Below are 20,337 nucleotides of genomic sequence, written 5' to 3' on the forward strand. Positions count from 1 at the left end.
TGCCCTTTCAGCTTGTGTGCCAGTCTTGACTCCTGGGTGTGCCACCTCTCTCCCTCTCATTCAGTGGGCCATAGAAAGCCTATTTATTTTTTTTTTTAAATATTATTGGGTTTCTAAAGTCTCCCTGAAAAAACAAAAAATACATAAAAAAACAGTGGGAGAGTAATATTGCCCTTTCAGCTTGTGTGCCAGTCTTGACTCCTGGGTGTGCCACCTCTCTCCCTTTCATTCAGTGGGCCATAGAAAGCCTATTTTTTTTTTTTTTAATATTATTTGGTTTCTAATTCTCCCTGAAAAAAAAAAAAAAACCTAAAAAAACAGTGGGAGAGTAATATTGCCCTTTCAGCTTGTGTGCCAGTCTTGACTCCTGGGTGTGCCACCTCTCTCCCTCTCATTCAGTGGGCCATAGAAAGCCTATTTATTTTTTTTTTTAAATATTATTGGGTTTCTAAAGTCTCCCTGAAAAAACAAAAAATACATAAAAAAACAGTGGGAGAGTAATATTGCCCTTTCAGCTTGTGTGCCAGTCTTGACTCCTGGGTGTGCCACCTCTCTCCCTTTCATTCAGTGGGCCATAGAAAGCCTATTTTTTTTTTTTTTAATATTATTTGGTTTCTAATTCTCCCTGAAAAAAAAAAAAAAACCTAAAAAAACAGTGGGAGAGTAATATTGCCCTTTCAGCTTGTGTGCCAGTCTTGACTCCTGGGTGTGCCACCTCTCTCCCTCTCATTCAGTGGGCCATAGAAAGCCTATTTATTTTTTTTTTTAAATATTATTGGGTTTCTAAAGTCTCCCTGAAAAAACAAAAAATACATAAAAAAACAGTGGGAGAGTAATATTGCCCTTTCAGCTTGTGTGCCAGTCTTGACTCCTGGGTGTGCCACCTCTCTCCCTTTCATTCAGTGGGCCATAGAAAGCCTATTTTTTTTTTTTTTAATATTATTTGGTTTCTAATTCTCCCTGAAAAAAAAAAAAAAACCTAAAAAAACAGTGGGAGAGTAATATTGCCCTTTCAGCTTGTGTGCCAGTCTTGACTCCTGGGTGTGCCACCTCTCTCCCTCTCATTCAGTGGGCCATAGAAAGCCTTTTTTTTTTTTGGTTTTTTTAATATTATTTGGTTTCTAAAGTCTCCCTGAAAAAAACAAAAAAAACATAAAAAACAGTGGGAGAGTAATATTGCCCTTTCAGCTTGTGCGCCAGTCTTGACTCCTGGTTGTGCCACCTCTCTCTCTCTAATTGTGGGCCATAGAAAGCCTTTTTTTTTTTTTTTTTTAATATTATTTGGTTTCTAAAGTCTCCCTGAGAAAAAAAAATAAATAAATTAGGTGGGAGATTAATATTGACATTAGTGCTTGAGTGACAGTCCTGCGTGTGTGTCATCTCTGTGATTTTGTGCCACAGAAAACAGAGTGTGTAACATTGTGCCTGATTTTCCTTGTGGTCTCACCAACCTGTTAAGGGATATTGAAATCATACTGAAGTTATAGCTCACCGTGTAAGTTGTTTGATAGCAACAAATAAAGTTACTTTGGTTAAGATTTTAAAACAATGAGGAAGTCTGGTGCAAGAGGTCGTCGTGGGCGTTCATTGTCAGCTGGTAATGATGGTAGTGGTAGTGGAGCATCAGGTGGTCGTGGGGATAAAAATATTCCACCTAAGTCTGGAGCTGTGGAGCCAGTTTCGTCGTCAGGCTACACAAGGCCTCGAACGCTCTCTTTTCTGGGAGTAGGAAAACCGCTTTTAAAGGCGGAGCAGCAACAGCAAGTTTTGGCTTACATTGCAGACTCAGCCTCTAGCTCTTTTGCCTCCTCTTCCGAAACTGGTAAATGTAAAAGCAGCGCGTCGCTTGTGGATGTTCACGGTCAGGGACAAGTCGCTTCCTTGTCCTCCTCAGCAAAAACTACAACAAGAGAGAAGGATGCAGCAGGCGACACAACGGGTCACTCCATGGAGCTCTTTACACATACCGTCCCTGGCTTAGAAAGTGAAACATTTAACAGGCCATGCCCATTACAAGTATATTCTGACATGGAGTGCACTGATGCACAGCCACAGCCAGAGTACTATGCTGCTCCTTTGACTCAGACCACCACATTGCCCTCTCAGGGTACAGATCCACAATCAGACCCTGATGAGACTATGTTGCCCCGCCACGAACGCTATACCACCGACCGACACAGTGACACAGACGAAGTTGCACACGAGCTCGAAGAGGAGGTAATAGATGACCCAGTTATTGACCCCGATTGGCAGCCATTGGGGGAACAGGGTGCAGGCGGCAGTAGTTCAGAAGCGGAGGTGGAGGAGGGGCCGCAGCAGGCATCAACATCGCAACAGGTTCCATCTGCCGGGCCCGTATCTGGACCAAAACGCGTGTCAAAGCCAAAACCTGTTGGAGCACAGCGTTGCCATCCGGTTAAAGCTCAGTCTGCAATCCCTGAAAAGGGATCAGAGTCTAGGAAGAGTGCAGTCTGGCATTTTTTTAAACAACATCCAACTGATCAGCGCAAAGTCATCTGTCAAAAATGTTCAACTAGCTTAAGCAGAGGTCAGAATCTGAAAAGTCTAAATACTAGTTGCATGCATAGACACTTAACCACCATGCATTCTCAAGCCTGGACTAACTACCAAACGTCCCTCAAGGTTGTAGCACCCTCGGCCAATGAAGCTAGTCAGCAACGCAACATCCCTTCCGTCACTGTAAGGCCACCATTTTCCGCACCACCGGCAGTATCTGTGCAGGTTTCTTTGCCAGCCAAAAGCAGTCAGGGTCAGGGAATCACCAGTTTTGTAGGAGGAAATATTGCATGTAGGGCACCGGCGGAAACAATACCGTCTCCAACCGTCTCTCAGTCTGCCATGTCCACCGGCACACCCGAAAGTTCCACGATCTACAGCTCTCCAGTCCAGCTCACCCTACATGAGACTCTGGTTAGAAAAAGGAAGTACTTATCCTCGCATCCGCGTACACAGGGTTTTAACGCCCACATAGCTAGACTAATCTCGTTAGAGATGATGCCCTACCGGTTAGTTGAAAGCGAAGCTTTCAAAGCCCTGATGGAGTACGCTGAACCACGATACGAGCTACCCAGTCGACACTTTTTTTCCAGAAAAGCCATCCCAGCCCTGCACCAGCATGTTAAACAGCGCATCGTCCATGCACTCAGGCAATCTGTGAGTACAAAGGTGCACCTGACTACAGATGCATGGACCAGTAGGCATGGCCAGGGACGTTATGTGTCCATCACGGCACACTGGGTGAATGTGGTGGATGCAGGGTCCACAGGCGACATCAATTTAGGGACAGTTGTGCCTAGCCCACGGTCTAGGAAACAGTTGGCTGTAGGCGTTCGCACCCCCTCCTCCTCCTCCTCGTCCTCCTGCAGAAGCTACAGCTCTTCCACAGAACGCAGTCGGCCAACCACTCCATCGGCAGATGACACTGTTGCACACCAGTTGTCCCATTATGGGCCAGCTACTGCCAAGCGTCAGCAGGCTGTATTGGCTATGAAGTGTTTGGGCGACAACAGACACACCGCGGAAGTTCTGTCCGAGTTCTTGCAACAAGAAACGCAGTCGTGGCTGGGCACAGTAGATCTTGAGGCAGGCAAGGTAGTGAGTGATAACGGAAGGAATTTCATGGCTGCCATCTCCCTTTCCCAACTGAAACACATTCCTTGCCTGGCTCACACCTTAAACCTGGTGGTGCAGTGCTTATTGAAAACTTATCCTGGGTTCTCCGACCTGCTCCTCAAAGTGCGTGCACTTTGCTCACATATCCGACGTTCGCCTGTACACGCCAGCCGTATGCAAACCTATCAGCGGTCTTTGAACCTTCCCCAGCATCGCCTAATCATAGACGTTGCAACAAGGTGGAACTCAACACTGCACATGCTTCAGAGACTGTGCGAACAGAGGCGTGCTGTTATTTATTTGTGGGAGGATACACGGGCAGGCAGTAGGATGGCAGACATGGAGTTGTCAGGTGTGCAGTGGTCGAAGATACAAGACATGTGTCAAGTCCTTCAGTGTTTTGAGGAATGCACACGGCTGGTTAGTGCAGACAACGCCGTAATAAGCATGAGCATCCCCCTAATGCGTCTGCTGATGCAAAGTTTGACGCACATAAAGGAGCAGGCGTCTGCACCAGAGGAAGAGGGAAGCCTTGATGACAGTCAGCCATTGTCTGGTCAGGGCAGTGTACAGGACGAGGTAGCGGGCGAAGAGGAGGTGGAGGACGAGGAGGATGATGGGGATGAGTATATTTTTAATGCGGAAACTTTCACGGGGGCACAGGAAATTGGTTGCGTGTCACGGCCGGGTTCTGGTTTTTTGAGGGACACAAGTGACGTAGATTTGCCTGCAACTGCCCCTCAACCAATCACAACCGGAGATTTGACAACTGGAACTTTGGCCCACATGGCGGATTATGCCTTACGTATCCTAAAAAGGGACACACGCATTACGAAAATGATGAACGATGACGATTACTGGTTGGCCTGCCTCCTTGATCCACGCTATAAAGGCAAATTGCAAAATATTATGCCACATGAGAACTTGGAACTAATATTAGCAACCAAACAATCAACTCTTGTTGACCGTTTGCTTCAGGCATTCCCAGCACACAGCGCACGTGATCGTTCTCACACGAGCTCCAGGGGGCAGCAGACTAGGAGTGTTAGGGGTGCACACATCAGAAGTGGCGTTGGACAGAGGGGTTTTCTGACCAGGTTGTGGAGTGATTTTGCTATGACCGCAGACAGGACAGGTACTGCTGCATCAATTGAAAGTGACAGGAGACAACATTTGTCCAGTATGGTTACTAACTATTTTTCATCCCTTATCGATGTTCTCCCTCAACCGTCATTCCCATTTGATTACTGGGCCTCCAAATTAGACACCTGGCCAGAATTGGCAGAATATGCATTGCAGGAGCTTGCTTGCCCGGCAGCAAGTGTCCTATCAGAAAGAGTATTCAGTGCTGCAGGGTCAATATTAACCGAAAAAAGGACTCGTCTGGCTACCCAAAATGTTGACGATCTAACATTCATTAAAATGAACCACAACTGGATTTCAAAATCTTTTGCCCCACCTTGCCCGGCCGACACCTAGCTTTCCTATGAAAAGCTCTTGCCTGTGAATTACTTTTCTAATGTCTAATTTGCTGCTGCAGATTGTACAGCATACGACATGTTTACACCTCCCTAAATGGCCAAACTCCCCACACGGGGCCGTGGTATCGCGACTTGGCGCAAGCACCCGTGAGACTGCTGTTTGTCTGAAGAGGTGGGTGTGCTCGCTTTTGGTTGACGGCATTGCTACTGGGTCCCTCATAGTACAATGTAGTGTCTCTGGCGGTGGTGGTGCGCACCCAACGTCAGACACACCGTTGTAACATGAGTGGCCCTGGGGCGGTCCCGCCGGCCTCAAGAGAGTTCCCCCCTACCCCAGCTCAAACTGGGCTCTACTACGTGCAAAATTATGTCGCACAGCTCCACCAATCTTTAGTCTATTCGCTGACATCATTCAATGTCTGGCACTGACAATACAAATTTGTAGACATCTATGATGCAACTTAAAGTAGTCTGTGTCTGTGTCCTATATTGGCACCATTAAATAGTTACTGCCAAATTACTATGTCAGAAACACAGCAGATGAGCCCACCCCTGTACCTAAGTATGCCATCTTTTTTTTTGTTTTGGTTGTTTTGCGAGACATTAACATCTATTTATATTTTGGGAGTACTGGGACAGACACTCCTTGCACTACTCCTCCACTCAGCACCAAGCTGCCTGCCCGTGTATCCATGTAACCGCTGTAAAACTGCCATGAGCCTATTGTTTGTTATTTTAGGCCTTTGATAGCCTGTCTGCGGTCCCTACTCCTCCACTGACCACCAAGCTGCCTGCCCGTGTATCCATGTAACCGCTGTAAAACTGCCATGAGCCTATTGTTTGTTATTTTAGGCCTTTGAAGCCTTTCTGCGCTCCCTCCTTCCACTAGTCCTCCACTGACCAGACCACTGCTGCCCGTGTACCCCTGGAACCAATTTTAAAGTGCCTACAGCCAGCCCATTTTATTGTGTTAGGCCTTCGAAGCCTGTCTGCGGTCCATACTTCCACTAGTCCTCCACTGACCAGACCACTGCTGCCCGTGTACCCCTGGAACCAATTTTAAAGTGCCTACAGCCAGCCCATTTTATTGTGTTAGGCCTTCGAAGCCTGTCTGCGGTCCATACTTTAAATACTCCTCCACTCACCACCAAGCTGCCTGCCCGTGTATCCATGTAACCGCTGTAAAACTGCCATGAGCCTATTGTTTGTTATGTTAGGCCTTTGATAGCCTGTCTGCGGTCCCTACTTTAAATACTCCTCCACTCACCACCACCAAGCTGCCTGCCCGTGTATCCATGTAACCGCTGTGAAACTGCCATGAGCCTATTGTTTTTTTATGTTAGGCCTTTGATAGCCTGTCTGCGGTCCCTACTTTAAATACTCCTCCACTCACCACCACCAAGCTGCCTGCCCGTGTATCCATGTAACCGCTGTAAAACTGCCATGAGCCTATTGTTTGTTATTTTAGGCCTTTGAAGCCTTTCTGCGCTCCCTCCTTCCACTAGTCCTCCACTGACCAGACCACTGCTGCCCGTGTACCCCTGGAACCAATTTTAAAGTGCCTACAGCCAGCCCATTTTATTGTGTTAGGCCTTCGAAGCCTGTCTGCGGTCCATACTTCCACTAGGCCTCCACTGACCAGACCACTGCTGCCCGTGTACCCCTGGAACCAATTTTAAAGTGCCTACAGCCAGCCCATTTTATTGTGTTAGGCCTTCGAAGCCTGTCTGCGGTCCATACTTCCACTAGGCCTCCACTGACCAGACCACTGCTGCCCGTGTACCCCTGGAACCAATTTTAAAGAGTGCCTACAGCCAGCCCATTTTATTGTGTTAGGCCTTCGAAGCCTGTCTGCGGTCCCTCCTTCCACTAGGCCTCCACTGACCAGACCACTGCTGCCCGTGTACCCCTGGAACCAATTTTAAAGTGCCTACAGCCAGCCCATTTTATTGTGTTAGGCCTTCGAAGCCTGTCTGCGGTCCATACTTTAAATACTCCTCCACTCACCACCAAGCTGCCTGCCCGTGTATCCATGTAACCGCTGTAAAACTGCCATGAGCCTATTGTTTGTTATGTTAGGCCTTTGATAGCCTGTCTGCGGTCCCTACTTTAAATACTCCTCCACTGACCACCAAGCTGCCTGCCCGTGTATCCATGTAACCGCTGTAAAACTGCCATGAGCCTATTGTTTGTTATTTTAGGCCTTTGATAGCCTGTCTGCGGCCCCAACTTGCAATACTCCTCCACTGACCACCAAGCTGCCTGCCCGTGTATCCATGTAACCGCTGTAAAACTGCCATGAGCCTATTGTTTGTTATTTTAGGCCTTTGATAGCCTGTCTGCGGTCCCTACTTTAAATACTCCTCCACTGACCACCAAGCTGCCTGCCCGTGTATCCATGTAACCGCTGTGAAACTGCCATGAGCCTATTGTTTGTTATGTTAGGCCTTTGATAGCCTGTCTGCGGTCCCTACTTTAAATACTCCTCCACTGACCAGACCACTGCTGCCCGTGTACCCCTGGAACCAATTATAAAGTGCCTACAGCCAGCCCATTTTCTTATGTTAGGCCTTTGAAGCCTGTCTGCGGTCCCTACTTTAAATACTCCTCCACTCACCACCACCAAGCTGCCTGTCCGTGTATCCATGTAACCGCTGTGAAACTGCCATGAGCCTATTGTTTGTTATTTTAGGCCTTTGATAGCCTGTCTGCGGCCCCTACTTGCAATACTCCTCCACTGACCACAATGCTGCCTGGAGTGCCTGCCTGTGTATCCATGTAACCGATGTAAAACTGCCATGACTGCCTACTGTTTGTTATTTTAGGCCTTTGATAGCCTGTCTGCAGCCCCTACTTGCAATACTCCTCCACTGACCACACCAATGCTGCCCGTGTACCCCTGGAACCTATTTAAAAGTTCATAGAGCCTAGTTATATATTTTATTTACTATTAATAAGGCCATGATGGACTACGCTGTACCACGCTACAAGCTAACCAGTCGACACTTCTTTTGCGAGAAAAGCCATCCCAACCCTCCACCAGCATGTAGAAGACCGCATTGTCCATGCACTCTGGCAATCTGTGAGTACAAAGGTGCACCTGACAACAGACGCATGGACCTGTAGGCATGGCCACGGAAGATTACGTGTCCATTACGGCGCAATGGGTTAATGTGGTGGATGCATGGTCCACAGGGGACAGCCTACTAAGTCTGTCTGCAGTCCCTAATTCAAATTGTCCTCCACTGTCTAAATCGGAACTTCCACCTTCTGGCTTTCGGCCTATAGTATCAGAAATTAAACTGCATTTGGCCTTCAACTTTGGTTAGGGCCTACTAACGGCTTCTGCCCCTCCCTGGTGTTGTCCTCAACTAAATAAAGCTGAGCTTCAACCTTCCGGCTCTCATTATGTGGTTTTAAAAAAAAAAATGGTGGTTAGGGCCTACTAACGGCTTCTGCCCCTCCCTGGTGTTGTCCTCAACTAAATAAAGCTGAGCTTCAACCTTCCGGCTCTCATTAAGTGGTTTTAAAAAAAAAATGGTGGTTAGGGCCTACTAACGGCTTCTGCCCCTCCCTGGTGTTGTCCTCAACTAAATAAAGCTGAGCTTCAACCTTCCGGCTCTCATTAAGTGGTTTTAAAAAAAAAAAAAATGGTGGTTAGGGCCTACTAACGGCTTCTGCCCCTCCCTGGTGTTGTCCTCAACTAAATAAAGCTGAGCTTCAACCTTCCGGCTCTCATTAAGTGGTTTTAAAAAAAAAAAAAATGGTGGTTAGGGCCTACTAACGGCTTCTGCCCCTCCCTGGTGTTGTCCTCAACTAAATAAAGCTGAGCTTCAACCTTCCGGCTCTCATTATGTGGTTTAAAAAAAAAAAATGGTGGTTAGGGCCTACTAACGGCTTCTGCCCCTCCCTGGTGTTGTCCTCAACTAAATAAAGCTGAGCTTCAACCTTCCGGCTCTCATTAAGTGGTTTTAAAAAAAAAATGGTGGTTAGGGCCTACTAACGGCTTCTGCCCCTCCCTGGTGTTGTCCTCAACTAAATAAAGCTGAGCTTCAACCTTCCGGCTCTCATTATGTGGTTTAAAAAAAAAAAATGGTGGTTAGGGCCTACTAACGGCTTCTGCCCCTCCCTGGTGTTGTCCTCAACTAAATAAAGCTGAGCTTCAACCTTCCGGCTCTCATTAAGTGGTTTTAAAAAAAAAATGGTGGTTAGGGCCTACTAACGGCTTCTGCCCCTCCCTGGTGTTGTCCTCAACTAAATAAAGCTGAGCTTCAACCTTCCGGCTCTCATTAAGTGGTTTTAAAAAAAAAAAAAATGGTGGTTAGGGCCTACTAACGGCTTCTGCCCCTCCCTGGTGTTGTCCTCAACTAAATAAAGCTGAGCTTCAACCTTCCGGCTCTCATTAAGTGGTTTTAAAAAAAAAAAAAATGGTGGTTAGGGCCTACTAACGGCTTCTGCCCCTCCCTGGTGTTGTCCTCAACTAAATAAAGCTGAGCTTCAACCTTCCGGCTCTCATTAAGTGGTTTTAAAAAAAAAATGGTGGTTAGGGCCTACTAACGGCTTCTGCCCCTCCCTGGTGTTGTCCTCAACTAAATAAAGCTGAGCTTCAACCTTCCGGCTCTCATTATGTGGTTTAAAAAAAAAAAATGGTGGTTAGGGCCTACTAACGGCTTCTGCCCCTCCCTGGTGTTGTCCTCAACTAAATAAAGCTGAGCTTCAACCTTCCGGCTCTCATTAAGTGGTTTTAAAAAAAAAATGGTGGTTAGGGCCTACTAACGGCTTCTGCCCCTCCCTGGTGTTGTCCTCAACTAAATAAAGCTGAGCTTCAACCTTCCGGCTCTCATTAAGTGGTTTTAAAAAAAAAAAAAAATGGTGGTTAGGGCCTACTAACGGCTTCTGCCCCTCCCTGGTGTTGTCCTCAACTAAATAAAGCTGAGCTTCAACCTTCCGGCTCTCATTAAGTGGTTTTAAAAAAAAAATGGTGGTTAGGGCCTACTAACGGCTTCTGCCCCTCCCTGGTGTTGTCCTCAACTAAATAAAGCTGAGCTTCAACCTTCCGGCTCTCATTAAGTGGTTTTAAAAAAAAAAAAAATGGTGGTTAGGGCCTACTAACGGCTTCTGCCCCTCCCTGGTGTTGCCCTCAACTAAATAAAGCTGAGCTTCAACCTTCTGCTCCAAATTACCATTTTAAAAAATGCAATAGGCTTTTCCGGCCTACTAAAGGTGTCTGCCCCTCCCTGGTGTTGTCCTCAACTGAACAAAGCTGAGCTTCCACATTCTGGCTTTCGCCCTATACTATCAGATATTAAACTGCATTTGGCCTACTAGTGTGGTTAGGCCCTTGAAACAGTGTCTGCTGCTCTTGGGTTTGCTACTCCACTGAACAAAGCAATGCCGCCTGTTTAGTCCTGTTACCAATTTTGAACTGCATGTAGCCTACTTTATTCTTTGGCCCTATATCTGTTTCCTCCTCATCCTGCCCATTGCCCAGCCACTGCTAAATGAGTCTGCTGGTACATTGACCTAGACCACTACATTCCCCTTGTACTCTACACAGCCAGAATCTGTCCCTGCTGAAAGTAAGGTTCCCCTTCCCGCATGTTATACCACCTTACACAGGGACAAAGAGGAAGGTGCAGATGAAAGTGCAGGTTCCTTCATCAGGTGGGGGGGCATACTCGTTGGCGACGTCACTGGCACAGGGCCCCTCAGAGTACGCAAAAGTGTCGCTGCTGGTGGGAGGCGCCCCCGCCATGCAAACACACCGCCGTACTTTGAGGGGCCCTGTGCCAGTGGCAATGCGAACGAGTGGGCCCCCCCTGCTTGCTCAGGATCACAGCACTTGCAACTTTTAAATACTTACCTTTCCCTGCAACACCGCCGTGACGTAGTCCGCATTTCCTGGGCCCACGAAAAACTTGAGCCAGCCCTACTCCCCCCACAACTTTCCCCCAATTCCCTATGCCCAACTATTATTATACAGTTAATTAAGATTGGCAAGCTTCAGAAACAAGAATGGATGTTTTTGGCATTAAAATGGGCACTGTAGGTGTTTTCCTGGCCTCCACTCACTGCCGACTATGCTTCCCCATTGACTTGCATTGGGTTTCGTGTTTCGGTCGATCCCCGATTTTTAGCGATAATCGGCCGACTGCACTCGACTCGACTCTGGACAAAATCGGGTTTCCCAAAACCCTACTCGATCTTAAAAAAATGAAAGTCGCTCAACCCTACTGTTGACAAGCAATTAATGCACAGCCTTGAGCTTTTACATGGCCACAAAAGACTTTAGTAGCTTCTAGTATTCTTACATTTTGCAGTAATGGCATACACTGTATATATTATTTTAGAATTTTCTTCAACATTTTTTTTTTTTTAACAAACGTTCCAGAAAATGTTTAGTACCCGCAAAAAGTGAACATTGATTTTCTAATTGAGAAGAATTTTGCTTTTTATTTTACATATTTTAACAAAATACACTGCTCAGTATAAATGAGTACACCCCAATAGATTTGTCAGAAAACCTTTAATTTACTTTCAGAATCAACATTTTTCATAGGATACCATTCTGAAAAATAATCCCATGACTGTGGGCCAGGGATTACAAAGAAGATTTGTTATTTTTGCACATGCAAAATAGTAATTTTCCTAAGAAATTTATTCAAGACAAACATAAGTACACCTCAATTAAAGTCTTAAGGTACCTTCACACTAAGCGACTTTGCAGCGAGAACGATGACGATCCGTGACGTTGCAGCGTCCTGGATAGCGATATCGTTGTGTTTGACACGCAGCAGCAATCTGGATCCTGCTGTGATATCGCTGGTCGGAGCTAGAAGTCCAGAACTTTATTTTGTTGCTAGATCACCCGCTGTCATCGCTGGATCGGCGTGTGTGACGCGGATTCAGCAATGTCTTCACTGGTAACCAGGGTAAATATTGGGTTACTAAGTGCAGGGCCGTGCTTAGTAACCCGATATTTACCCTGGTTACCATTGTAAAAGTAAAAAAAAAAAACAGTACATACTCACCTTCTGATGTCTGTCACGTCCCCCGCCGTCAGCTTCCCGCACTGACTGTCAGTGCCGGCCATAAAGAAGAGCACAGCGGTGACGTCACCGCTGTGATCTGCTTTCCGGCCGCGCTGACACATTCAGTGCAGGAAGCTCTGAGCAGCAGCGCGTAACCCTGTGGACGCCGGGGGACGTGACAGACATCAGAATGTGAGTATGTAGTTTTTTTTTTTTACTTTTACAATGGTAACAAGGGTAAATATCTGGTTACTATGCGCGGCCCTGCACTTAGTAACCCGATGTTTACCCTGGTTACCCGGGTGCTGCAGGGGGACTTCGGCATCGTTGAAGACAGTTTCAACGATGCCGAAGTCGTTCCCCTGATCGTTGGTCGCTGGAGAGAGCTGTCTGTGTGACAGCTCCCCAGCGACCTAAACAGCGACGCTGCAGCGATCGGCTCGTTGTCTATATCGCTGCAGCGTCGCTGAGTGTGACTGTACCTTTAGGAGCAACCCTAAAGTTTAGACTACAAAATTCTAATTATCAAGAATTAAACCACAGGTAAGACTAAATATTCATTAATCAGGTATCCAGGAGAAAGTTGACTATAAAAAGCAATTACTTAACAAAGAAAATGTTATCCCATTTCATGCTGTCAACAATGGCAATGCATGGAAGAAAAATGTCACATTATTATTATTTATTATGCATTGCTTATCAAGCACTGTCAAATTTCGCACTCTTTAAATTCATTATTATGCCTGTCCCCAATGAAGCTCACAATCTAGAATCCTTATCAGTATGTCTTTGGAGTGTGGGAGGAAACCAGAGAACCCAAAGGAAACCCACAGAAACACTGGGAGAACATACAAACTCCTTCTAGATGTCGCCCTTGGTGGGATTTGAACCCAGTGCTGCAAAGCAATACTGCTAACCACTGAATTACCATGCTGTCTGAGAAAGAAGATCAGCAAAGCTTTATCAGTTAGAATACTCTTGCAAAAATGATACAAAAATTGAATGAAGATGGAACTGCAACCATCAGAAAGAGACATCCTGCTGACTACTGAAGTTAACATCTAAACAGGAGCGTCTTCTGATAAGAAGGGTTGAAGAAAATCGACATGCAAGTTCACTGTGGTTAGCTAAAGAAGTACAAAGTCGAAATGGGATATTTCCTGTGACACAATACAATGTACAATGCAGAGGAATGACATACATGGGTGTCATGCACACACGTGCACACCCAAGCTTCTCCTAAAGCCAATGCACAAAAAAGCCCGCCTATAATTTGAAGACTACTGGGACGCTATACACTGAGACTGACAAATGTTTTTGGAACTGATGACTTCAAATCTGGATGGTGTCGAAAAGGTGAGAATTACAAAGAAAAATGCATGGTGCCTACAGTGAAACTTAGTGGTGGCAATGTCCTTATGTGGGGCAGCATGAGTTCTGCTGGGGTCAGTGAGTTACATTTCATTGATCATATCAAGAATTCACACATGTCCTGTTTTATATTGAAAGAGAAGATGCTGCAATCACTCATTTCTAACATGACAATGATCCAAACCATACATCTAAAGCAACAGTTGCATTTCTGAAGAACTGGATAAAAGTGATTGAGTGGCCAATTATGTCTCCTGATCTGAACCCAATCGAACACCTATGGGGAATTTTGAAGAGAAAAGTTGAGCATCAGTCTCCATCCAGCATCCAGGCACTAAAAGACGTCATTTATGAAGAATGGAAAAAGATGTTGTAAAATGTCACCAACTTGCTCATAACATGCCTAAAAGACTTAGTGCTGTCCAATTATCATGGAGGTCATACAAAATAACAGATGTAGTAGTTTTTCTTGTGGGGTGTATTTATTTTTGTATTAACTAATTTGAGTAGAACTAAAGATGTTGTAATGAAAGTTATATTATTAAATTTATACCATAGCTGTAGAGAAAGACATGGGCGGCGCATCCAAAAATCACACATTGATCTAATGCTGCTAGGCAAAAATTTAGAAAACGGAACATCCGAGGTTCTTAGTTTAACATTATGATCAGACTGTATGACGCCCCCTGCCACGTCACGGCGAACCTCTCAGGCTTTTTATAATTAGCAGGAGACTGTAAGGGTATGTGTCCACGTTCAGGAAACGCTGCGTTTTTTACGCAGCGTTGAGCCGCAGCATCAAAAACGCAGCGTCCAGATGTTACAACATAGTGGAGGGGATTTAATGAAATCCCGTCTCCACTGTGCATTAAAAATCGCATGCGTTTTTCCCGCAAAAACGCACATGCGTTGCGTTTTTTCAGAACGCAGCATGTTGCTACAATGAGCAAAACACGCAAGAACACCGCAGGTGACCTGCCAGTGACCTCAGGTGCATTTTTGGTCAGGATTTTACCTGCATAAAATCCTGACCAAAGCCTGAAGCAAACCTGAACGTGGACACATACCCTAAGAGGGTTCTGCCTATTTGTGCCCTCAGTTCACTGTCTGGGAACATGTTGAAGGTAAGTTTTCTCGCGCCTTTCAATTGGTGTTGGTGCTGTTTGTTGGCCATTGTTGCTGTGGTGCTATGATGTGGGATGGTGTGGTCTGGAGTCATGAGGACTTGTCGCTGCGGCGGTGTTTAGCAATGCTTTTTTTAAAGCTAGAAAAAAAAGTTAGGGACTTACTGAGAAGTTCGTCATGATGTGGCAGTGGGCTTCATAAAGTTGGATCAGAATGTTAAACTAAGAACTTCATTTTCAGTTTTTTATATGTTTGCCTAGTGGCATTAGATCAATTTATGATTTTTTGTATGTGCGGTCCATGTTTTTCTCTTCAGCTGTGATGTATTATTAACCTTACTTTCATGTTATGGGTTAAAAAAAATGTTCTATGAAATTTATTCTTGTCAATATTTTGGAAACTTCTTGTCTTCATTGAGATATTGAATACAATCTTACTTTTCAAAGAAGGTGTACTCAATTATGCTGAGCACTGTACATTACAGTGTATTCTATCATCTGGATCAATAATACTTTATTTCTTTATTTTGCTCTTGTTTTGCAGACGCATCCAACACAGACAGCTTTCTTGTCCAGCGTAGATCTTCACACGCACTGTTCCTACCAACTCATGCTACCAGAAGCCATCGCTATTGTTTGTTCTCCAAAGCACAATGAGTATGCGAGCTGTGCAATTAAAATGTATCATTATGTACTTTTATGCCTGCCATGTACTATACCATACTACACCATGACTAGAAGCAATAGAGCAGCCTACAAAGTACAGGGTGGGCCATGTATATGGATACACCTAAATAAAATGGGACTGGTTGGTGATATCAATATATCAGTGTATTGGAGGGGGAAAACTTTTCAAGATGGGTGGTGACCATGGCGGCCATTTTGAAGTTGGCCATTTTGGATCCAACTTTATTTTGTGACTCATCAAACTTATTGAGAATTTCACAAGAAAAACAATGGTGTGCTTGGTTTTAACGTAACTTTATTCTTTTGTGAGTTATTTACAAGTTTTTCTTTGTTTACAGCCATTGACATGTCGCAGAGGTTAACACGCGAGGAGCGGATAGAAATTGTGTTGATGTTTGGTGAACGAAGTACCCGGGTCATTGCAGCAGATTTCAATGCAAGCCAACCTACGCAACAAAACTGTCACCATTCCCATGTTATTTAGGTGTATACATATAAATGGCCCACCAAAAAAGCTGTGTAAACTGAGGGTCCTGTTCCAATTTTTGTTTTGACCATTCTGCAAATTCAGCGCGCTGATCTGGCATCAGTCGAACATCCCTTCGGCGGATATTAGCTACTCACACATGGCACCCTTCCAAAATCCAGCTGCTGCTGCATCTCAACGAGGATGACCCAGATTGGGTCATGCAGGGAAAATTGACCTTCTGTTTCTGATAAGAGCTAAGAAGGATTCAGCTAGTCATTTAATTATTATAATTATAAGATGCCATAGACCCAATGGAAAACAGAAGAATTAATAGGGTAGAAAGACAAAATAAGCAATTGTAAGTTCACAGTGCTGGATAATATGATGATTGCAATATATTAAGAGGATAAACACTTTGATGGCAGTGCTTCTTTAGGAAAAACCTCATAAATCTTGCATTGTAAAACAAACCAGTATACACAGAGGTTGTCTTGTGATTGGATATTACATTTCTTTATCAGATCAGTTAGATCTCACATAACGTAACGTTTTGTTTTTTTTAAATTGAACATTTTCATGTGACTAGATATGTCAGTTATGGTGTCCGCTAATGTTTGATTCCTTCTCAAAAAGTGCACCTAATGTGTTCAGTGCCAGTGGTCACACATATCCAGTAACTCAGTCCCACCACCACTTGTAAACAGGTGGCAGATTCATTTCTGTTATTGCTCTGCCATGTCACAAAGAACTGACCCACTTGAAACTGCTTGTTCTAACTAGAATTGGACCCAATGTAACCCATCAATGAGTCGTCCAGTTCCGTCACTTTTTTTTTTTTTTAGCTTTTGCCATTTTTAAAAAATGTTATGATATTAATGTGCCTATATCTGTTTCCTTATATTTATGCAGTACTGGGATCTTTCGACTTACTAATGCTGGCATGTTGGAAGTTTCAGGATGTAAAAAGAAGGGGTTTCATCCACACAGCAAAGAACCAAGGCAATTCAATGTAAGTAAACTCTAGTACATCGTATACAGTTCTAAAGCTATGCATGCTGAAGATCAGATAGAGGAAAGTTCCTTTTCTGAATAGCGAGTTGTGACATCTGTAGTTGCCGCTGCTGCTTTCAGCCATACTGAGAAATACACTGTAAAATTGTGTGGGATAGTTTCGGGGCATAATGCGAAATATACCCCCATACTCTAATGCATTACTCACCTGTAAAGATCTTGTGCCCTGAATATTGTTTTTAATTTAAGAAACATGTTTCTCCCCAAAATATAATTTTTTGTCTAAATTTGCAGCGGTGAGTGGTGGTGTGAAGTCTGTCAGATATGTCACTCCTGCTGCCAGTTCTTCTTATTGAGCCTATAGAGAAGGAGAAGTTTACATGTAGGTAATAGTGATCAGTGAGTATTCTCGCTACTCGAGATTTCCAAGCATGCTCGGGTGTTCTCCGAGTATCTTGGGTGTGCTCGTAGATTGTTTGTGTGAGTGTCCCTGCAGGTGCATGATTTGTGGCTGTCAGACAACCTGAATACATGCAAGGATTGCCTATTTGTTAGGGAATCCTCACATATAGTAGGACCAGCTGTGGAGGATATCCACTATTAAAACATAACTTTTAATGATAAAAATGTAAAATATTGCACACCCAAAAATAGACACAAACAAAAACAAAGAATAAGTGCTCAAGTGAACCAGTGCTCAAGAATAAAATTTGGATTGATCTCACCAAAGATGACGGACATATGATGGTATACTTCCAACTGTAGAAATAAGGTCCGGGGTTGTGGAGTAGGGGCAGGGCTCGGAATGCACTATCTACCCTGTTTACCCCTATGTAACTCCTGTCCTCACAAGGACAGGCCCCAAATGGACCTAACTATGGACAACCGCCACACCAAAGAGTAGATGAAGATAAAATTCCTTCTTCTCCCAAACAAAGATATTCTTCCTCCCTACGGGTTTCAACTCCAGTCACGGAGAATCATCAGGGGAGTTCAATAGAAGTGCGTGCCAATAGGCACAGATAGTCCAAATAGAAGTCCGTATATATAGTATGGGTCTCGCAGTGGCTAGGTACCCCAGAGTAACAATGACTGTCTGTGTCCACAGTATAAGATAAGGACTTATCCTTATTGTTTCCATGGTGAGAAAAGGGCGGATTCTAGAGATGTTCTTTAGGTGTAAGCGGCACGAGCGAGCAAGAGATTGTATATGGGATGTGAAGGAGAGATCGGAGTCAAACATAACACCAAGACAGTGCGCCTGCTGCCGGGGTGTTATTATGGTGCCACCAACGGAGAGGGAAATGTCAGATTTAGGGAGGTTAGTAGATGATGGGAGCAGAGGAAGTTCAGTTTTGGAGAGGTTGAGTTTCAGATAGAGAGCGGACATGATGTTGGAGACTGCAGACAGACAGTCTGTAGTACAGCGGGGTAAGGTCAGGGGATGACGTGTATAGTTGTGTCATCAGCATAAAGATGATACTGAAAGCCAAATCTGCTGATGGTCTGTCCAATTGGGGCCGTGTAGAGAGAGAAGAGAAGGGGGCCAAGGACTGAGCCCTGAGGTACCCCGACAGTGAGAGGAAGAGGAGATGAAGTGGAGCCAGAGAACAGAACACTGAAGGAGAGGTCAGAAAGATAGAAGGAGAACCAAGAGAGATCAGTATCCTTAATGCCTACTGAATGGAGCCTAGAGAGTAGGAGAGGGTGCTCAACAGTGTCGAAAGCTGCAGAAAGGTCGAGAAGAATGAGCAGAGAGTGATCACCATTACATTTTGCTGTCAGAAGGTCATTGGTCACCTTGATGAGTGCCGTTTCTGTCAAATGTAGATGGCAGAAACAGGACTGTGAAGGGTCTAGGAGGGAATGAGTGGAGAGGTAACAGGTAAGGCGGGAGTAGATCAGGCGCTACAAGAGTTTAGAGATGAAGGGGAGATTGGAGACTTGTCTGTAGTTGTTTGTGGAGGATGGGTCAAGGGCGGGTTTCTTTAGTAATGGAGTAATGATAGTGTTTGAAGGAGGAGGGGAAAATGCCAGAGGAGAGGGAGAGGTTAAAGGGAACCTGTCACCCCCAAAATCGAAGTTGAGCTAAGCCCACCGGCATCAGGGGCTTATCTACAGCATTCTGTAATGCTGTAGATAAGCCCCAATGTATCCTGAAAGATGAGAAAAAGAGGTTATATTATACTCACTCAGGTGCGGTCCCACTACGGTTCTGGTCCGATGGGCGTCACGGTCCTGACCGGGGCCTACCATCTTCTTACGATGACATCCTCTTCTTGTCTTCACACTGCGGCTCCGGCACAGGCGTACTTTGCCTGCCCTGTTGAGGGCAGAGCATAGTACTGCAGTGCGCAGGCACCGTGAAAGGTCAGAGAGGCGGCCATTATTGTGTGCAACTATCTCCATTGTTGTTTTATGGGAGTTGGGGTAACACTGGTCAATTTTAGCAACTCACGTAAACTACATTGGAGAGTCACAGGCATGCAAGGTTTCTTCCTATGTGGACGGCAAAAGGGGGTGAAAAGAGACTTCTATTTTTCTGACAGGTTGCAGTCCTGGAAATGGAACTGGTACCTATTCTCATGCATTCATGTTCCACACTTTTGATATGCTATAAATGTCTCAGATGGTAGCATCCCTTAAAGTTTTACTACGACCTTTGGGCTTGGTTCAGTTAGGCAATGTGGCCTTCAGAACAGAAAGCTTGTGAATCCCTGCTCGATCAATAAAGAATTAAGTGCTGCAGTATATGATGGAGATAATGTAAAGATGTAGATGATCAGAAGTGATAATTATCACATGCATGATGTCCGCTACACCTAATTTGTTGCAGTCTACAAGATGGAAGATTTTTTGGGTGGAACATATGGCTGACATATGATGAGACGTCTCATTCCTCATCAGTAAGATTTTTTCCCATCTGTAACCTCATATCTCAGCTTACAGATTTTTTTAGGGAGTGTGACAGGAATTTTAGCCCAAACTGCAGTCACCTCTGATTTTCCAGGATATGAGTACATTTGAGCTTTATGAACCACTTTTATCCACAGCACCACATGTTGCCTTATGATCTATCGTATGGTATAAACTACAATCCTGATCAGAAACTTATCTTACACATAGGCCATCACTATGCTAGTCCCAGACAATCCCTCTAAGCTGTGTATTTATAAATAATATGCTATTTGCATTGTTTCCCTTTACAGACTTGCAGGCATGTGATTGTAAAAGATGCAAAGATTTCTGTGCTGGATCTGAGGTGATAACGACAAGGATCGTCTGCAGTCGCCTGCGACAGATGGATGACGATCTGGCTGCTGGTTTTCTTAGCCCATTTCCAGATTCCGTGGACTTTTTCTAATTTATACATTTTAAATGTGATATTTTATTTATTGCTTCTGCACATTTTGGAATTTATTTTGTTTACTTGATTTCTGTGACCGCACAGGCCATAAATATGAAAACATGTACCATCTCATGTAAGGCTACATCCGACGAGGCCTGGAATTAAAAGTGCGCTTCAGATA

At 44.8% G+C, this 20,337-nt stretch overlaps 1 protein-coding gene across 7 annotated transcripts in view; it reads left to right on the plus strand.

Annotated features, from left to right (window-relative positions):
• STAMBPL1 (STAM binding protein like 1) overlaps positions 1-20,337 on the plus strand; it is a 129,273-nt gene extending 108,936 nt beyond the window's left edge. For all 7 annotated transcript variants that reach the window (XM_077258921.1, XM_077258916.1, XM_077258917.1 and 4 more), the window contains 3 exons: positions 15,185-15,297; positions 16,706-16,805; positions 20,017-20,337. In XM_077258921.1, coding sequence (XP_077115036.1) covers positions 15,185-15,297; positions 16,706-16,805; positions 20,017-20,073 — 270 coding nt within the window. In that variant the 3' untranslated portion in view covers positions 20,074-20,337. The remainder of the gene's footprint in view (positions 1-15,184; positions 15,298-16,705; positions 16,806-20,016) is intronic.

This window comes from Ranitomeya variabilis, chromosome 4 (genome assembly GCF_051348905.1).
Source record: "Ranitomeya variabilis isolate aRanVar5 chromosome 4, aRanVar5.hap1, whole genome shotgun sequence".
Lineage (NCBI taxonomy): Eukaryota > Metazoa > Chordata > Amphibia > Anura > Dendrobatidae > Ranitomeya > Ranitomeya variabilis.